General features: G+C 42.8%; 1 protein-coding gene across 1 annotated transcript in view; it reads left to right on the forward strand.

Annotated features, from left to right (window-relative positions):
- The window catches only part of LOC145394206 (transcription factor E2F3-like), a 114,457-nt gene that overhangs the window by 25,769 nt on the left and 70,597 nt on the right, over positions 1 to 18,091 (forward strand). Inside the window, exons 4-5 of the mRNA XM_080268195.1 lie at positions 2,350 to 2,456; positions 10,316 to 10,407. Of these exons, the coding sequence (XP_080124321.1) occupies positions 2,350 to 2,456; positions 10,316 to 10,407 (199 nt within the window). The remainder of the gene's footprint in view (positions 1 to 2,349; positions 2,457 to 10,315; positions 10,408 to 18,091) is intronic.

Below are 18,091 nucleotides of genomic sequence, written 5' to 3' on the forward strand. Positions count from 1 at the left end.
AGCACGCACTTCCTCCACGAGTCCCAAAGGCCCCATCTCCCTGTCTCAGTCCGAGTGTTCCAGGTAGTCTAGGACGAACTCTAGATGTTCCCGGAGTGCGTTCAACTTGGGGATGGCTGGAGTAGTGTCCTGCTGAGAGGAGTCCGCGTCATCATCGCCTTCGTCGTCGGAATCTTCAAGTTCGGGACTGACACCAGCAACCGAAGACGCGATCTCAATATCAGACAACGTCTGATACCCAGGATCGCCCTCGTCGTCGTCCAACCACTCACGAACATCGTCCACATCAACATCGTCGCCGTGCGTACGTAGCCTTGCATGGAAGTCATCCACGTCAAACTCTAGGAAATCGTACTCCACATCTGTTCCGAGAAGCAGACGAGACCAACCATTTTCAAGAGTTTTCACAGGGACTTCCTTCCATGCACTAGCCCAGTTGTACAGCGCAGACTTGATGTTGTAGCGGCGAAGGTTTTCCAAAGTCCGCTTGCCTTGAGTGTCACGTCCTTCCCTGCGCTCGTCCTCGTCCTCGAGGACAACCATCACCTCGTCCAGGAACTTCCGACGGTACAGGCGCTTTGTTGCCACGATCACTCCTTGGTCCATTGGTTGAATGAGAGCAGTCGTATTAGGTGGCAGAAACATGCACCTAATACGGCCATTTTCAGCAACCAAGTCCTTGTCGCACGGGTGGGTAGGTGCATTGTCGAGGAGAAGGAGAGCCTTTACCTGGTCGCGAGGAATTCCCAGTGTCTTCGTCTGGTAATGGATGACCTCCTTGACGAAGTGATGGTGAAACCAGTCTTTGAAAATCACAGCTGTGAACCATGCTTTCAAAGAATGGTACCATACGACAGGAAGGACATCCATCACCCCACGAAGGCACCGAGGCTGCTTTGCACGGCCAACAATAACGGGCTTAAGCCGGTGCATGCCGTTAGCATTGGCACAACACAAAGCAGATATCCGTTCCTTAGAAAGCTTGCGGCCAGGTACACGCTTCTCCGTCTCATCGGCTAGAGTGTTCGTTGGCACCGAGCGATAGAATAGGCCAGTTTCGTCAGCGTTATAGACTTGACCGAGAGTGAGGCCCTCCCTGTCGATCAAGCCTTTCACCTTGTGCCGAAACTCGTCCACTCCATCCTCGTTAGCGTCCAATGCTTCGCCATGTGCTTTACAGTTTGTAAGGCCATGCTGTAACTTGAACGCGAAGAGCCAACCCTCGGATGCCTTGAAGTCAAGGGCGTCGTGAAGCCTTGCAAACTTCTCAGCAGCAGCCTTCAGCTCCGTTCCACATACCATCACACCAGCTGCACGTTGCTGTCGATACCAAATCAACGTGGAGCGGTCGATCTCTTCATACTTGGGGGTAAACATAACCTTCCTCTCCACGTTGCGTTTGCTTCTCGACGAGAAGTCAGCCGTGTACTGCATGAGCTTGTCTCGGGAACGCTTGATATCGAACAAAGTCGACCGGGCCAGGTTGAACTCGCGGAGAATGCGTGAGGAAGACCAACCCGCATCAACCTTCTCCAATATCTCCCGTTTCTTCTCCAGAGTCAACACCACTCTCTTCCTTTTCTCAGGAGGCGGGGCTATCATCACACACACTAAGAGTAGGGCAGAGAGCAGCAGAAGGCCTTGCAGCAAGTACGGCACCACCACAAAAGCGAGCACGTGGGCAGCCATGGCGAACAGCGTAGGTCTTGTCGCGGTGAGAGACAGGCGGGAAGTGGGGAGGATGCAGCAGCGCTCTATCGGACGTCGGAGGAATGACGAACCAAAACAATGCTCGCACGCGGCAAGTTCAAATTACGGACGGCAAAAAAAAAAATCGATTTTTTTTTTTTTTTTTTTTTATTTTTTTATTTTTTTATTTTTATTTTTTGGACCATTTTGGGAATGTTTGATCCCAGGACGATAAGGTTCGGTTAGTGGGGATGTTCGGTTATTGGGCGTCCGGATATTAGAGTGATTACTGTATATATATATATATATATACACCTTAAGTATATATATTTTTTTCAGTTAAACCTCGATATATCTTACTTCAATAGATCACACCATTTGATTAATGTAGTGAAGTTATAACACAGTACAGTACAGTAATGGTAGTCAAAACAGTTTAAAAACTATTCATGTGATCCTGACTAACGTCTGATAAATCGTAAAAAGTCCCTATTTGCAGGGGGAGGTTTGTGTCACTTCTGTTGGAATTTTGCATTTTTCGGAATAGTTTGGGCCCCAATTAGTCTGTTATAATGAGGTCTTACTATATATATATGTGTGTGTGTACTGCGTAAGTAAAGTGCTTACTAGTTGTTATAATGTTGTGGCTTATTTTTGCAGGCTTCTGATTCTCTGGAAGTTCAAAAGAGAAGAATATATGACATTACAAATGTTCTGGAGGGCATTGGTCTAGTCAACAAGAAATCCAAAAACAACGTACAGTGGATGTGAGTTGCCATTATTGTTTATTTCAGTCCTTACTGTTTGTGTGTTACTATTGGATTTCTCTCTCTCTCTCCCCCCCCCCCCCAAGTTTTGTGCTGCAGAAGTCTTTGATAAACTAACAAGACATTGCTTGTCAAAGTTTCATTTTCTTGTAAGGTTGATTGACAATTTCTTAGTTTAAAAGGGTTGGGATGATGATAATTTACGGTGGCCATTGTATAAAAGCTTGATATATTAGTGCACGTCTATGACTTTACGTCTTGTGCTTTTTAGTCTTCCATCCTGCTACCAGACAGTTATCTTTAGTTCAGGAAGGCCACTTTTTAAAAGTATTTCCGTAGGTAATAAAATTGTCAGGAGGCAGCAGGAATAAATTGACTAAGATTTCTCCAGGCTCAGTTGGTCAAGAAGATTCCTTGAACAGATGGAGGCATTAAGATTGATGTGTGTTTTAGCTGAACATTTATCTAACTTTTTTGGTGATATTTTGACGTTTGCTGGTCTAACAATCGTATTTCTGTTTCAAAGTCGTTATTCAGTTATTAATTATAATGATATGTATTGATACTGTCATCCACAGCTGTACTGGAAATGTTATCCAGACCACTAATTACAAGTGTGGCGCAGTGCTTCAGGCCATACATGTAGTGCATGTCTGGTAGAGCATTGCAAAGTTGAGTTGCTGATAGTCTCTGGCTACTATGCAAACTCAGCTCTCAACATATAAATATTGTTGGTTATTTTTTACCCTGTAAATTTTTCTGTAGTTCTGTATTATCTTCAAACTATGATAGTGGTGATAGTGAGAAAGCAACATATGGAAGTTGATGAGGCTAGGGAACTTGAAATGGGTCAGGCTGGTTGGAAGAATGTTGTTCATTGCATGGTATGAGTGGGTGGGGGAGAGCTTGCCATTGGATTGAAAAGTTGGTAATGTGAAGCATGTACGTGGATGTTTACGTCTGTTAGGTGGAGTTAGGGTACTGGCGGCTTGAATGGAGAGTTAATGTGAGTGTGGCCCATGTAAATTGGACATGCTGATAATAGTTGTCTCTGTGTAACATTTTTTTCATGTTTTTGAAACTTTACCTCACCTCACCCTTGGGTGGGAAGAGATCAGGATGATGATTATTTTAGTATGTACAGCAGACCTTAATTATGATTATTATTTTAGTACCGTACAGCAGACTATAATTTAATGGAGTAATTGATGGGAAGCCTGATCTAACAAAGTTGCTAGTCCTGTTACAGCTGATGCCCCCCCCTCCCCCCCGGTGGGGTTTCAAGCAGGTTTGAAATGATTGCAGTCAACCAAAAAAGTATTGAGCATTTTACTGCATGTCATTCCGAAATATGGTTGACGTATTGTGATACATGGAACACCCTGTGAGTATAAGTACAGATGTTATCCTTGGTAATTATTAGGACTTGCAATCACGTAAAAGATCACATTCTGGGTGCTGCGTTTTTAAGGCACTAGGTTAATAGCTTTGTGTGTATTCTGCAAAGCTCATTTTCACATCCATCGTACCCCTGATGTACGATACTTTTTTGTTACGCTCCTCATGGGGCAATGTAGGATTGGATGATGGATGGATGACAATACAATAGTATATTCTAGTACTGAACATGGAAATTATTCCCATACTAACTTGGCCCGTAATTTTGCCCTTTTGCAGCTTATTTCACATCCTTACTGGCACATCTTCATGACTAGTCCAGTTTTGCCATATGATATTACAGCTCAGTAATCTTGGTGGGGAGAGGACAACTTCAGGCCTGGTTGGAGTAGAAGGGGTATTGCATCTCATGTAATGGACATTGTTCATTATAGCTGTCAGAAGGTCAGTGGCCTTCAAAGTGTCTGGTAAATCCCATTTCTGGTCTATCGAGGTCCATTAAAGTAAGGGTCTGCTGTATTAATACAGCAGTCTCCCATTGATCTGCACGTGCAGTATCTGGACCTGTTCATTATCTGGATACAGGACGTTGGCTCTATTAATCCCTACACACCGGGGATTTTCCGATGTTGCACACTCCTCCCCACAGGGGATATCTGTGATGGAAGAAAATACCCTTACATCAAACCCTGATATCTGCCAAACTATAAAAGCTAAAGAAAAAATTTAAAGACACATAAGAATCACCAACTCTTCTTTCAAATGAAAGTATCCCCATGTCTCTACAGTAGGTGGTCCCATTGATGAGTAAGGATAAGTTAAAGTTTAAAGGGTGGAGGGAGATGCATGTGGCTATACACATCAACACGTATTGCTCCGTGCCTAAAATCACATTGTCTACACACGTCTGCTAGCGGTTAGGGGTTAAACCATTATCCAGATTCACTTACTATTATCGGAATGTAAAAGCCCACAAGACCTTTGGCTGGCCAGCTGACATGTTCAGACATTCGTTATCATGGCCTCTGGGCTCGAGCCATGAGTGGGAAATAGGCCGTAACCCACAACCAGAGCTAAAATGTCCGTCTGCCCCTGCTCTGAATTGTCAAAGGCACACGCTGATCAGATCACTCCCTATGAACTTCCAGCACCTGCGTAATACGACTGTAACCCCACAGTTGGTGTCAAATGTCCGTACACATCCCCATTGAATGTCCCAAGTCATGTGGCCACTGGGCTAAGTCTTTCCCAACTGCCACCACACATTGAACACAAACCACAAGCCGTGAGTACATGTTCATTGACAGCGGCCGTCTACCCCACTACTGAACATCTAAAATTGCCTGGTCACCAAGAGTTTTGTTTCCAAATGGCCACCACGTGTCTAACAGACCACAAGCCACGAGAAAACGTATGGTAAAGTGTCCGTCTGCCTCGTGACTGAAAGGTGAAAATCTTGATCACAGCCTTGCTTCTCCCCCTCTCCCAGCACCCCCCCTCAGTCTCTCCCGGCTCCTTTCTCAGTCCCTCCCCTCCTTCATGCTGATGGCACTGACTCATAAGTTTTTAAAATTTTCTGTGCTTTATTCTAATAGTATTGGTCGTATTGAAATTCCAAGGTGACCATGAGAAAGCTCATGAAATTCTGTATCTAGATATGTGCTAAGCTCTTTGAAGGTGTTGGCAAAATTTTGCTTTAGGATGGTGGGTAGTTTATGAAAGTAAGTTTTACTCTTGAACACTGATCTCACTGCATTTGTGTACTTTTACTCATCAGTTTTCAGTGCTTTTCTTAGCTTATTGTATAAACACCAGAGAAGACGATGGTATACTATATATACCAATTTAACCAATTTCTGGTGAAGTAGTGAGAGAAATGCCCAGGAGCTATAAAGTGATTGTGATGGGGGATATGAACGGAAGAGTAGGCACTGGTCCTGAAGATGACATAATGGGTTGCTATGGAATACCAGGAGAAAATGATAATGGGAAGAGATTAAAGGATATGTGTCAGTAGAGGAGGTTGTACATTTGTAACTCGTATTTCAAACACAGAGATGCACATAAATATACATGGTATAGAGGGAACGGGGATTGTGTTGAAAGAAGCCTCTCGTAGAGAGGTCGATGATGGGAATGGCTGCTGATACGAGGGCTGTGAGAGGATGATGTGGAGGTCTGTCAGATCATATGTTTGTGGTATGGAAGATCAAGCGGAGAGGAGTGAGGTGGATCAGGAGAGAGAGAAGCAGTCAGGGAGAAAGACTGAAAGTTGAGAAGCTGAGGATCAAAGAAATGGCAGATGAATACAGGACCAAAGTAGAGGACGAGTTGGAATTACTGAATTGGAATGAAATGGATCTGGACAGACCGTGGAAGAAAGGTATGGCATGGTGGGATGAGGAGGTAAAGAGAGCGGTGGAGGAAAAGAAGAAGTGGCTAAAGTGGTTACAGGATAGGGGTTCAGATAAAATAAGAACTGAATATGTTGAGAGCAAGAAGCAGGTAAAGAGACTAGTGAAGAGGAAAAAGGAGGAGGTAAATGAGGATCTGGGAAGAAAAATGAATGCGAACTACTCTGAAAATAGGAAGTTATTCTGGAAGGAGGTGCGGAAATGTAGAAGTGAAAGCGGAAAGAAATGGGATGGTGTGAAGATTGCAGGTGGTAGATTATTAACCCATGGAGATGAAGTAAGAACCAGATGGAAAGAATATTTTGAAAGCCTGATGAATGGGGATAGAGAGAGCAGAGCAGCTGTAAACATGATTGGTTTTGGGGGTGTGCAGAGAAGGAATGCAGTGCCATGAGACGTGACACTTGCACAGGTGAAGAGTGCAGTGAAGCGGCTGAAAAATGGGAAAGCAGCTGGGGTTGATGAGGTGTATGCAGAGATGCATAAATGTAGAGGAGAGAGTGGAATGAAGTGCTTGTTGGAGATATGTAAGAAGGCACGGATGAGTGAAACTGTGATTGCAGAGTGGAAAAAGGCTGTAATTGTACCCCTGTACAAAAATAAGGGTGAACGAAGTGAGTGCAAGAATTATCGTGGCATAAGCTAACTGAATGTGGTAGGGAAGGTATATGGAAGAATTATTATAGAGAAAGTAAGAGAGATATCAGAAGTCCTAGTGAGTAATGAACAGGGTGGTTTTAGGAGTGGCAGAGGATGTGTGGACCAAATATTTGCAGAGACAGATAGTAGAGAAGGCTTGTGAGAAGGACCATAAGGTGTTTATGGCATTCATAGATCTGGAATAAGCATATGACAAAGTGGACAGAGAAGGATTGTAGAAAGTTTTGCACATGTACGGTGTAGAGGGTAAGCTGCTAGGTGCCGTCAAGAGTTTTTATGATGGTAGTAAAGCATGTGTCAGGGTTAATGGGCATCTAAGTGAATGGTTCATGATCAGTGTGGGCGTTCGACAAGGTTGTGTGATGTCAATGTATATATGGATGGGATAATGAGAGAAGTGAAAACATGAGTAATGGAGAGAGGGATGGCATTGGTAATAAATGGTTATTGAGAGAAGGTGACTTCCAGTGCAATGTAACAGTGAATGGAGAGAGACTGGAATTGGTGAGAGAGTTCAAATACCTGGGTACAGTGATAGAAAAAGAGAGGAAAATGTGCAAAAGAAGTTGAGAGTAGAGTGACACAAGGAAGAAAAGTAGCTGGTGCAGTGAAGGCCTTGATAAGAAACAGAGGCTTGAGTGTTGCAGCTGCACGAGGCTTACATGAAGGAGTGTTAGTGCCAACTTTAACATATGGATGTGAGACTATGGTGTGGCATGAAAATGAAAAGTCAAGAGTAAGGGCAGTGGAGATGGGACTGCTGAGGAATGTATGTGGAGTACAGAGGGTGGATAGGATACGAAATAATGTGATTCGTGAAAGATGCGGAGTGAGGAAGTCAGTGGACACCAGAATTGAAGACAGTGTACTAAGATGGTATAGTCATGTGGAGAGAATGGATAACAATAGAGTGGTGAAGAAGGTATATCTGAGCGAATTCGAAGGAGGGATGAGACAAGGTAGGCCAAGGAGAAGGTGGAGAGATATGGTGGATGAATGTGTGAGGAAGAGAGGTTTGGAAGTCGGTGAGGCTAGGGAACTGACAGGAGATCGAGCTGGCTGGATGAATTTTGTGAGGAGAAGTGCATGATCAGAGATTTTTGGCACCCCTTTTTAACGTGGCAGCGTCTGAATTGACTCTGTCGGAAATGATTATGTGAAACTACAGAACGTGTTGAATGTTTTTTGGTGTATCCGATAGAGCCAGGATTCCGGGGGCTTGAATGATGAGTGAATGGAAGCGTGGCCCATTGGATTGGGGAATTTTTGGCTGTCTGGACATTGCTACTCCTCGCCCTGCCCTTGGGTGGGAAAGGAGGTCGGGATGATGATGATGATTATTATTTATTTATATTCTTCTCCAGGAACAGTTATTACTGGTGTTAGATAACTGATTTTCCAACTGTTCTAAGTTTTTTTGTGGATCTTTGTTTATGCATTGTTTCTGTGGTGTTTAGTATTAATCTAGATAATCCAGTGTGTGTGTGTTGATGTCTAAATATGGCAGATTGGCTTGAAGAAAGTGCCAAAATTAGGAGAGGTTCTGTACATAATATATATATATATATTTACATTACTTTGGATATTCCTATATATGTTTTGATGTCTAAATTTGCCAGATTGACCTGAAAACAGTGCCAAAATTAGGAGGGATACTGTACATACAGTAGTGTATAGGTAGGGTGTTTTTGTTTTTTCATGTTTTTACCCCTTGTTTTCTTGGTGCTTAGCATTACTTTGGATATTGCTGTGTGTGTTTTGGTGTTTAAATATGCCAGAATGATTGAAAAATAATACCAAAGTAAGCATAGGTGCTGGACAAATAGGTTAGGTGTGGGTTGGAGTTTGTGTATCGGTAGGGTCTGGGTATGGTAGGGGGATATTGTTCATTATCCGGACATGCCTTTGGCACTATTACGTCGGATAATTGGGGGATTACTGTACTGCCTGTTTGGATATTTGTACAGGTTTATTATATTTTTTATTTTGTATTTTTTAAAAATTTGGGAGTATATGTAGAAAAGAGTAAATCCATCTATCCATCATCCAATTCTACGTTGCTCCATGAGGAGCGTAGGAGACCGGGGCTAGGCAAGTTGGTCCTGATAGTTAAGATGAGAGTGACCAGCCTCACTCATCCCTGAGTGGCATTATGTGAGCAATAAACTCCAACCATCCCTTGGATATAAACCTACACAGGCTCAATCTGATTGGAACACCTGATTACTTTCTAAACCACCAGATGCCATAATTTGGTTATATGGTTACCACTTAGCACAGCAAATGGTTTCCTGGCATACAGGAAACCCTTTTGCTTGTCACTCAGTGTAGAGTCACCCATAGGCAGATGGAAGAGGAAAGAATGAAGGAAAGAAAGACAGAAGATGGAGTGTAAAGTCATCTGTAGGCAGAAGGAAGAGGAAAGAATGAAGAAAAGAAAGAGAGATGATGGAAGAGTGGTGGTAATTGAGACAGAAGGTGACTGTCAGTGCAATGTTATAGTGAATGGAGAGAGAGTTCAAATAACCTGAGTACAATGATAGAAAAGAGAGGAAAATGTGCAAAAGAAGTGGTAAGTAGAGTGACACAAGGAAGGAAAGTAGCTGGTGCTATGAAGGCCTTGATTGGAAATAGGCTTGAGTGTTGCAGCTACATGAGGCTTCCATGAAGAAGTCTTAGTGCTAACTTTAACATATAGGTGTGAGATTATGGTGTGGCATGAAAATGAACAGTCAAGAGTGAGAGCAGTGGAGATGGGACTGTTGAGGAATGTATGTGGAGTACAGAGAATGGATAGGATACAAAATACCGGTAATGTGGTTAGTGAAAGATGTGGAGTGAGGAAGTCTGTGGACGCCAGAATGAGAGACAGTGTACTGGGATGATATGGTCATGTGGAAAGAATGGATAACAATAGAGTGGGGAAAAACGTATATGTGAGTGAACTTGAAGGAGGGAGGGGTGAGGTAGGCCAAGAAGAAGGTGGAGGGATATGGTGGATTAGTGTGTGAGGAAGAGAGTTATCGAAGTTGGTGAGGCTAGGGGACTGATGAGATCGGGCTGGCTGGATAAGTGTTGTGAGAAGAGCATGATCGGAGATTTGGCACCCCTTTTTAACATGACAGCATCCAGATTGACTCTATCAAATACATTTATGTGAAGCTACTGAATATGGTGAAAGTTTTTGGTGTATCAGACAGAGCCAGGATTCCGGGGGCTTGAATGATGTGTGAATGGAAGCATGGCCCATTGGCTTGGGGAGATTTTGGCTGTTTTGATGTTGCTACTCCTCACCCTGCCCTAGGGCAGGAGAGGAGGTCTGGATGATGATGATGATATTTACTGGATTAGATGATGAATGAATGAATTCATTTTTATCCCCTCCAGACCCTCAAGAGTAAATTTGCAGTGTTTGGAAAATGAGGTGGAGGATTTGGAGTGTAAAGAAGAACAACTGGATGACCTAATAGAAAAAGCAGGTAAGTTTTTCAAAAGTTGAACAGATAAGGTTTCAGTAGCATTACAGTGAATGCTTGCTATATAGAGCCAAAGAAAGTTTTAACCCCTAGGATACACAATTCGATTGACTGAACTTCCCTAGCATGTGGAGCTGATTTTTTTACTCTCACAGAAGTAAAAAGTTTTATGCCCAAGGTTTAGAGCTTGAAATTACACACCTTATGCTGCAAGCCAGAGCAGTTTAGACCAACTGGTTCATGAGTTATAGCCCATCAGAGTTGAAAAAAGTTACCCTTCCAGGAGGGGCGACTCCAGTTTTCTATGTGTACCCACCCCATTCCCCCCCTCCCATGACCTTCCTCACCCACTCCCATCACCCCACCCTCTCTTCCTTTCCTCCCCCTATCCCCCTCCCTCCTACCCCCTACCCCCATCCTTCAGAATTTTCCAGCTCATTGTTTTCTTCAAACAGTAATTATGTTAGTGTTCCTCACTCACTTCCAACACCCTTACCCCCCAACACTTCTCCCCTTCTCCCCATACCCTTCCCTCATAACTGTGTAGTTGTCAAAAAAAAAAAAAAGCGCAAAATGTTTTCTTGCTGTTACTCTCACATTTCAGCACCCTCTCCCCTCACCTGTTCCCTGAGAGCTGTCAAATCAAGTAGCTGTAAGAATTTCATGGGGGGATAAGAAGAAAAAAAAAAAGGCTAGAGAAACCTGTCCTCCTCCTCTACCCCCTTAATATATATTATATATATATATATATATATATATATATATATATATATATATATATATATATGTATATATATTATAAAAAAAAAAAAACTGCAGTATAATTACTTTAGTGTTCCTGACTCACTCCCAACACCCATCACCGTTCCCCCTAACACTTCTCCATTCCCCACGTTCCCTCCCCCCATCCCTTTCCCTTATAGCTGTGTAGCTGTCAAAATAAAGAACACATGAAAAAAACATAATGTACATTCTATATACGTTACACAAACAAAAATCTGGTAATGAATGAAAACACAAGACATGAATAGTAATTATGACGTATAATACTCTAGGCTGGGGGTGGGGGCAGGGTGGGGAGAGGCCTGGAGGGGTGGTTTGGGGGTTTAGAGGTGGGAGACAGACACCACAAGACAAAGAGGAGAGGCAGAGAGGGAATACAGGGGTATGGAATTCTGGGTAGGGGGATATAGCCCTCCCCAGGGAGGGGGGAAGAGGGGGAACCACAGTGGCATGATGGAGTTGGAGGGAGGGAGGGTACAAAGGTATTGGGGTAGAGACAGGTGGCAAGAGGGCAGTGGGAGAATCCCCCCCCCCCACCACCACCACCACCATCATTGGTAGGGGGCCCAGATCCTCCCCCCTCCCTACTCAGGACTTTGTTCTCATTGGTTTACATCGATATACAGTACTTCACAATCGGGCTGAAGCCTAGTGACCACAATTTTTTTTTTTTTCCCACGAAGGCTCCTCTGTCAATCCTATAGTAGTACTCGCATAAATTTGCGCCTGTGGTGTGGCCCGCACCTGTGTACAGTGTTGCCACGTTTTCTATACCGTTATCTCTCTCTCTCTCTCTCTCTCTCTCTCCTGGCGGGAGATGTGAGCCACCCTGAGTACTTTTTATTCTTTTATAAGTTATTTATAATTGTGCTTTCATTTGTTAATTTGGTTTTGTTATATTTAGTGATATTTATCATTTTTTGTATACGGCGACAGATGACCCGTTATTGCAGTACCATGATTGATTTTCATTCATTCTCTTTCCCCTTCCTCCATCTCTCTCTCAGCCTGACAATGCCTCCACCACCACCACCCCCCATCATGCCGACAATTCATTTAACCTTGCCCCTCTCCTGCCTCTCTCTCTCTCTCTCTCTCTCTCTCTCTCTCATTGCAAGAGACATTTTGGATATTTTCTTTTACATCATATTGTATATATTGTAAATTTGACATCATTTCCACACCACCCTTGAGGTCAAGGCCACCGACTGGGTGTAGAAGTGTTGCCGCTCGCGAATGATTTTTTTTTTTTATTTTTTATTTTATTTTTTTTTTTTTTACTTCGGTATTGGCATATGCTTACTATTTTGTCCTACATATTAGCTTATGATTATAAATGTGATTATTCCTCGCCCTTAAAATTACGGTAAGAGCCAGTTAATGTGAGCATTTTTCCCTAGCAACACCTGTACAAGCTATGCTTGGGTCTGTGGATGGGTACGTACTTTACCTTAGGCCAGACTGGGTGTGTCAGTGTTGCCACTCACAAGAATTATATGAATTATTTCTTTTACTTTGGATATTGGCATATTTCTTCTTTTTTCAGGCTCATAATCTTATATCTATAACTGTGATATTATTACCCACCCTAAAACTATGCTGAAAACCATTAAAAGTGACTACAATTTCCATTAGCAACACTGTACAATATGTATGCCATGTTTCTGTGTTACTGTATAAATATTTTATGCATAATAAGATTACTGTTGATTCATCCATCAAAATACACGTGTAAGTTTTATTCATCTGAATTTATCGTATTTGTGATGCCTTGTACATAAATAGCTTCTGTTTCACATCGCAAGTTGAGGAAATGTGGCACCATTGTACACAGGTGCGGGCCACACCACAGCCGCAAATTTACACGAGTCCTACTACTGTATAGTCGGCATCAAGCCAAATTCTGGAAAAGGATCGATCGATCCTGTTAGTACTTTAGGGGTTAAGAGGATGTCTATAACCCTTCATGTATTTCAGCTTTGATTGTAGAAAAAGGTTTTGTACCCATAAAATTTCAGAACCAAGCAGGCTTTTGTTAACCCTTACACCAGGGGGATGTTGGAGCTGCTCCTTGCGTGTCCCACAGGGATATTCGCGCTCCGACTGTCTTTTAAAAAATATTTGCCAAAAATCAGTTATTAGTCCTAGAATATTATAATTACATATGCATACGGCACATACCTTCAGCTTTCTCCTGGGGTGTTTGTTGAGCCTTCGTCGACAACCGTAGGACTTGTGGAGACCTCTGAAGTTGGGTAACGAAGTCTCCACTTTACACTTCCCGACACCCCGTAATATGATTACCACAGCCTGATATTATCACTAGAAACACTATTCTATGATTTTCAAAGAGTTTGGAATTTTTACATTTCCACTTGCACTGTTTTAGTCACCAGAAAGATTGTTGTCACTGTCCATCACTATTATTGATATTAGCCAGTTTACGTTCCACAGCAGATTCACTTAGCCCTTTACCCCTTCCCACACGAGGTTTAGTAGGGGTAGAGGTCACAGGGCCCTTTGCATGGGACTATAAAGCGTTGGAATTGGACAGGCGCGAATCCGACGTGGTTTCACCTTGAAAGATGACCGTAAATTGAATGCTGTGGCCTAGGGGCAGTGAAGGGTTGCCAATGTCAGCGTGGTGACAGCTGCTAATTTATACGCTATGAAATGATTGGCAGGAAATCTAGACAATACATACTGTAATAAATTAGGTAGTTCCAGGTGAATGTAAATATCACTTAGGCTTCTCCCTTCCTTTCTTATATATATTTTTATTATGAGAACAGGTCATACGGCATATTTCAAGGGTAAATAAACGAGAAATTAGCGAACGAGTGCACGTGGGATGTTGCCAGGTGATAATTAGCCCATTCCAGGTGTATGGCAGTATCAATTACCTTTTCTTTGTTTTATATATTATTATGTATAAGAATAGGGCATAGGGCACATTTCAATAGATAAAATGAATGGAAAAATCCATCCAGAATTTGTGTAGCACAGCACGGCTGGTCAGGTGGGAGGAGAGGGTAAGGAGGGGAGTCAAGAACAAGGGAAAAATGGCTAAATTGTCAACAGTGGATGGGAGTACAGATGACATTAGCAGAACTGAGTATAGCTGGACACTGGTAGTACTGATAGATGATACCAGCCACCACTTTAAAGCCTGGGTGAATTCAAAGTAACACAGAATCACAAAAGTGATGCCCCGCGGTATGATCCCTTGCTCCCAAGCATCACAAAAGTGATGCCCCGTGGGATTCAGTATGTGAAGGTCTTTGTGTGTAGGGGGAAAATGATACCCAAATAGTGTCATCGACCAATTCATCATCCAATACTGTGTTGCCCCATGAGGAGCGTAGGAGCCCGGGGCTAGAAAAGTTGGTCCTGACATTTAACTCTCTCGCGCACGGTAAGTTTCAGTAGGTTTTCTGGGGCACGATTTTTTCTACAGAGCCGCCCGGCCCGGGAGCGCGCGCGAGGCAAATTTCAGCGAATGGAACACATTCTTGCCTTATTTTCGCCACCCAAAAATCCATTTATTCCCATCCAACCTTTCTCAAGGTAGGCAGCGATACTTGTTCTATCTGATAAACAGGACCAAAACACAGGAAAACACCAAAAAAAAAAAAGTTGTTAGCCCCGGAAGCATGGTAAATGGACCGTTTTTCACTTCCCAACATCGCCGTTTGAATGTTTTCCATCATACAGGAAAATGATCTAATAAGTTTTTATAGAGAATTTCATCAGCTTTCTAATGAAACAAATTTGGTTGTGATACGATGTTTACTTCGAGAAAATGGCCAAAAACTGAAAGCCATTTTCGGAAAAAAATCACGGACCTCTCAAGGCTAAATTTTCCCACACACCTTATGTTTTTATTACATAGTAATATGCCCAAATTCACCAGCTTTCCCCATCTCCAAACAGAACCCCATATGCCTCATAGTTCTCGAGTAAATCGAAAGAAAGTACTTGGGACTCCGTCCGTGATTGACTTCCGTGATGCACGCATGGCGTACGCAATGTTCCCGCTTACGTAACAACGAATTCTTATCACAAATATTACATAGTTATGTATTGTACATTCGTAGAATTTACTGCTCTTTATCATGGTTGAAACGTGAAATTGATACGTCCAATAGTTTTCGAGTAATTGGCTGACAAAGTGAGAGTATTACTACGAGTGTTTTTCAGTGGTAACAGCCGCGAAGAGACACTCATTTCCACCGCCTTTTCTTGCACAAAACATAACATAATACAGTACTTACATTTTGGTATTGATCATACGTAGAATTTAGTGGTATAGATCATGGTTGTTACAGAAAATCGATAAGTCTAACAGTTTTCGAGTAATTGGCCGACAAAGTGAGGTTATTACTCCGAGCGCTTGTCACTGATAACCACTGCGAGGAAAAAAAAACATTTCCCTCACCTTTTACCCCCCAAAACGCTACCAAAGGCTTACATTCTGGTATTGATCATACGTAGAATTTAGTGGTATTGATGATGGTTGTAACAGAAAATCGATGTCTAATAGTTTTCGAGTAATTGGCCGACAAAGTGATGTTATTACTCCGAGCGCTTGTCACATAACAACCGCTAGGAACAAAAACATTTCCCTCGCCTTTTACCCCCCAAAACGCTACCAAAGGCTTACATTCTGGTAATGATCATACGTAGAATTTAGTGGTATTGATGATGGTTGTAACAGGAAATCGATAAGTCTAATAGTTTTCGAGTAATTGGCCGACAAAGTGAGGTTACTCTTCCGATCGCTACCAACTTTTACACACACAGTTTTTTCCTTGCACACTTGCCTGAAGACTATGCTACCAATTTTTTTTCCCCTTATCTGTACAGACTGTTACATCTTCCATGGATGTTTTCCAATTGTTATAACCTACTACACTTAAACATAACTCTTCTGTAGTTACTGCTGTGGAGATTTACTTTCTTTCATATGTGTAATCTGTAGGAGAAAATGGTTATTTGTCTGAAATTTGGAGAGGTAATGGTAATAGATTATTATATATATCAACAAAATTTGCAGAACTCACTTCCTCCAGGGGTGTTGATCCTTGCCCAGCTCACCTTCCTCTGAACTATCGCTGATCAAGGATACGCATGTACACTAACTCGCGGCGCACTTTACGTACATTATATAATAAGCATAAGTTATTACTAAAGGTCACATCAACGTACAGTACCTGTGCAATTACCCCACGCGTTCGTAGGCGTCCATACCTTGCCCAGCTCACCTTCCTCTGAACTATCGCTAATCAAGGATACTCACGTACATTAACGCTCGTGGCACACTTCACGTACATTATATAATAAGCATAAGTTATTACTAAAGGTCACATCAACGTACAGTACCTGTGCAATTACCTCACACGTTTGTAGGCGTCCGTACCTTCCCCTCCACACCTGACACTAAACTATTGCTAACCTCCGTTACACACCCTAACTTTTATGGCTGGATGAGCGTTGTGAGAACAGCATGATCAGGGATTTGGCACGCACGAAGTAATATTCCATCCACTGGTATGTTCAGCCTAGCCTGGCGGTTAATGAACATACCAAGGCATTTCTCCGTCCAGATAAGGGCTTCATTTGTACAGCGGCAGTGCCCATCCACTTTCCCAGATCCATAAGCTTTTACACATTTCATGATCTTGTCCTTACTTTTGTAAATAGTGCGTACTGGGGACTCGTTCAGACCCAGCTCCTTAGCTATCTTGGACTTCCTCTCGCCTTTGTCTATCCTCCAAATCAGCTCTGTTTTCTGGGTGTAGCTCAGTGGTGGCTTCTGCTTCAGTCCTCTCCTGGATGAAGGCTCCAAGTAAGATGGAGAAATAGAAGGGAAAGACGAGAGGAAGGAGTAGTTGCAAGGAGAGTGGAAAGGTTACAAGAGGATGAGAAAAATGCAGAGTATAAGAGAGAAGTGGAGGAACGATTGGGCAAATATGAATTGGAGCAGATGGGGGACGTGGAAGGTGTGTGCAGGATATTTACAGAGGAAATATGTGCAGCATGTGATGTGGTGTGTGGGAGGAAGAGAAGACGGAGGGGGATGCAAGGAACAGCGTGGTGGACTAAAGAGGTGAGACAGGCTGTGGCACAAAAGAGGAAAGCATACAATGAATGGATGAGAAATAGGGGTGTGGAAGAAGTTGAGAGGCGGAAGAGAGAGTTATATGTAGAAAGAAAGAGAGTGGTGAAAAGATTAGTAAGAGAGAGTAAGAAGAGAGTGGATGAGGAATTTGGAAGGAATTTGAGTGTAAAGTGGAGGGACTGTAAGAAAATGTTCTGGAAAGAGGTGAAGATAGTAAGACAGGGTGGAAGTGAGGTTAGCAGGGGAGTGAAAGATAAAAATGGTAGATTACTAGTAGAGAAGGGTGAAAAAGTGAGCAGATGGAGAGAACACTTTAAGGAATTGTTGAACATAGAGGATGGAAGTAATGCGAGTATAAGTGGCTGGGGAATGGCTGGGAGGAGGAGGGAGGTGAGAAGACAGGAAGAAATCAGTAGGATAAAAGTTGTGGAAGCAATGAAGAAAGTTAAATTGGGGAAAGCCCCAGGAATTGATGGAGTGTGTGGTGAAATGCTGAAGCATGAGGGAGAGATAGTAGTAGAATGGATGTGGAAGATGTACAGATTGGCCTGGGAGGAAGGTAGAGTCCCAGAGGATTGGAAGTCAGGTATAATTATTCCCCTGTACAAAGGAAAATGGGAAAAAGAAGTGTGTGGTAATCATAGGGGCATTTGTCTTCTTAGTACAATAGGGAAAGTGTATGGTAGGATACTTATTGACAGAGTTAGAGAAAGAACAGAGGAATTAGTTGGAGAAGAACAGGGAGGCTTTAGGAAGGGAAGAGGTTATGTAGATCAGATATTC

This window comes from Coenobita brevimanus, chromosome 26 (genome assembly GCF_032717465.1).
Source record: "Coenobita brevimanus isolate Jiangsu-jjx chromosome 26, ASM3271746v2, whole genome shotgun sequence".
Taxonomy (NCBI): Eukaryota; Metazoa; Arthropoda; class Malacostraca; order Decapoda; family Coenobitidae; genus Coenobita; species Coenobita brevimanus.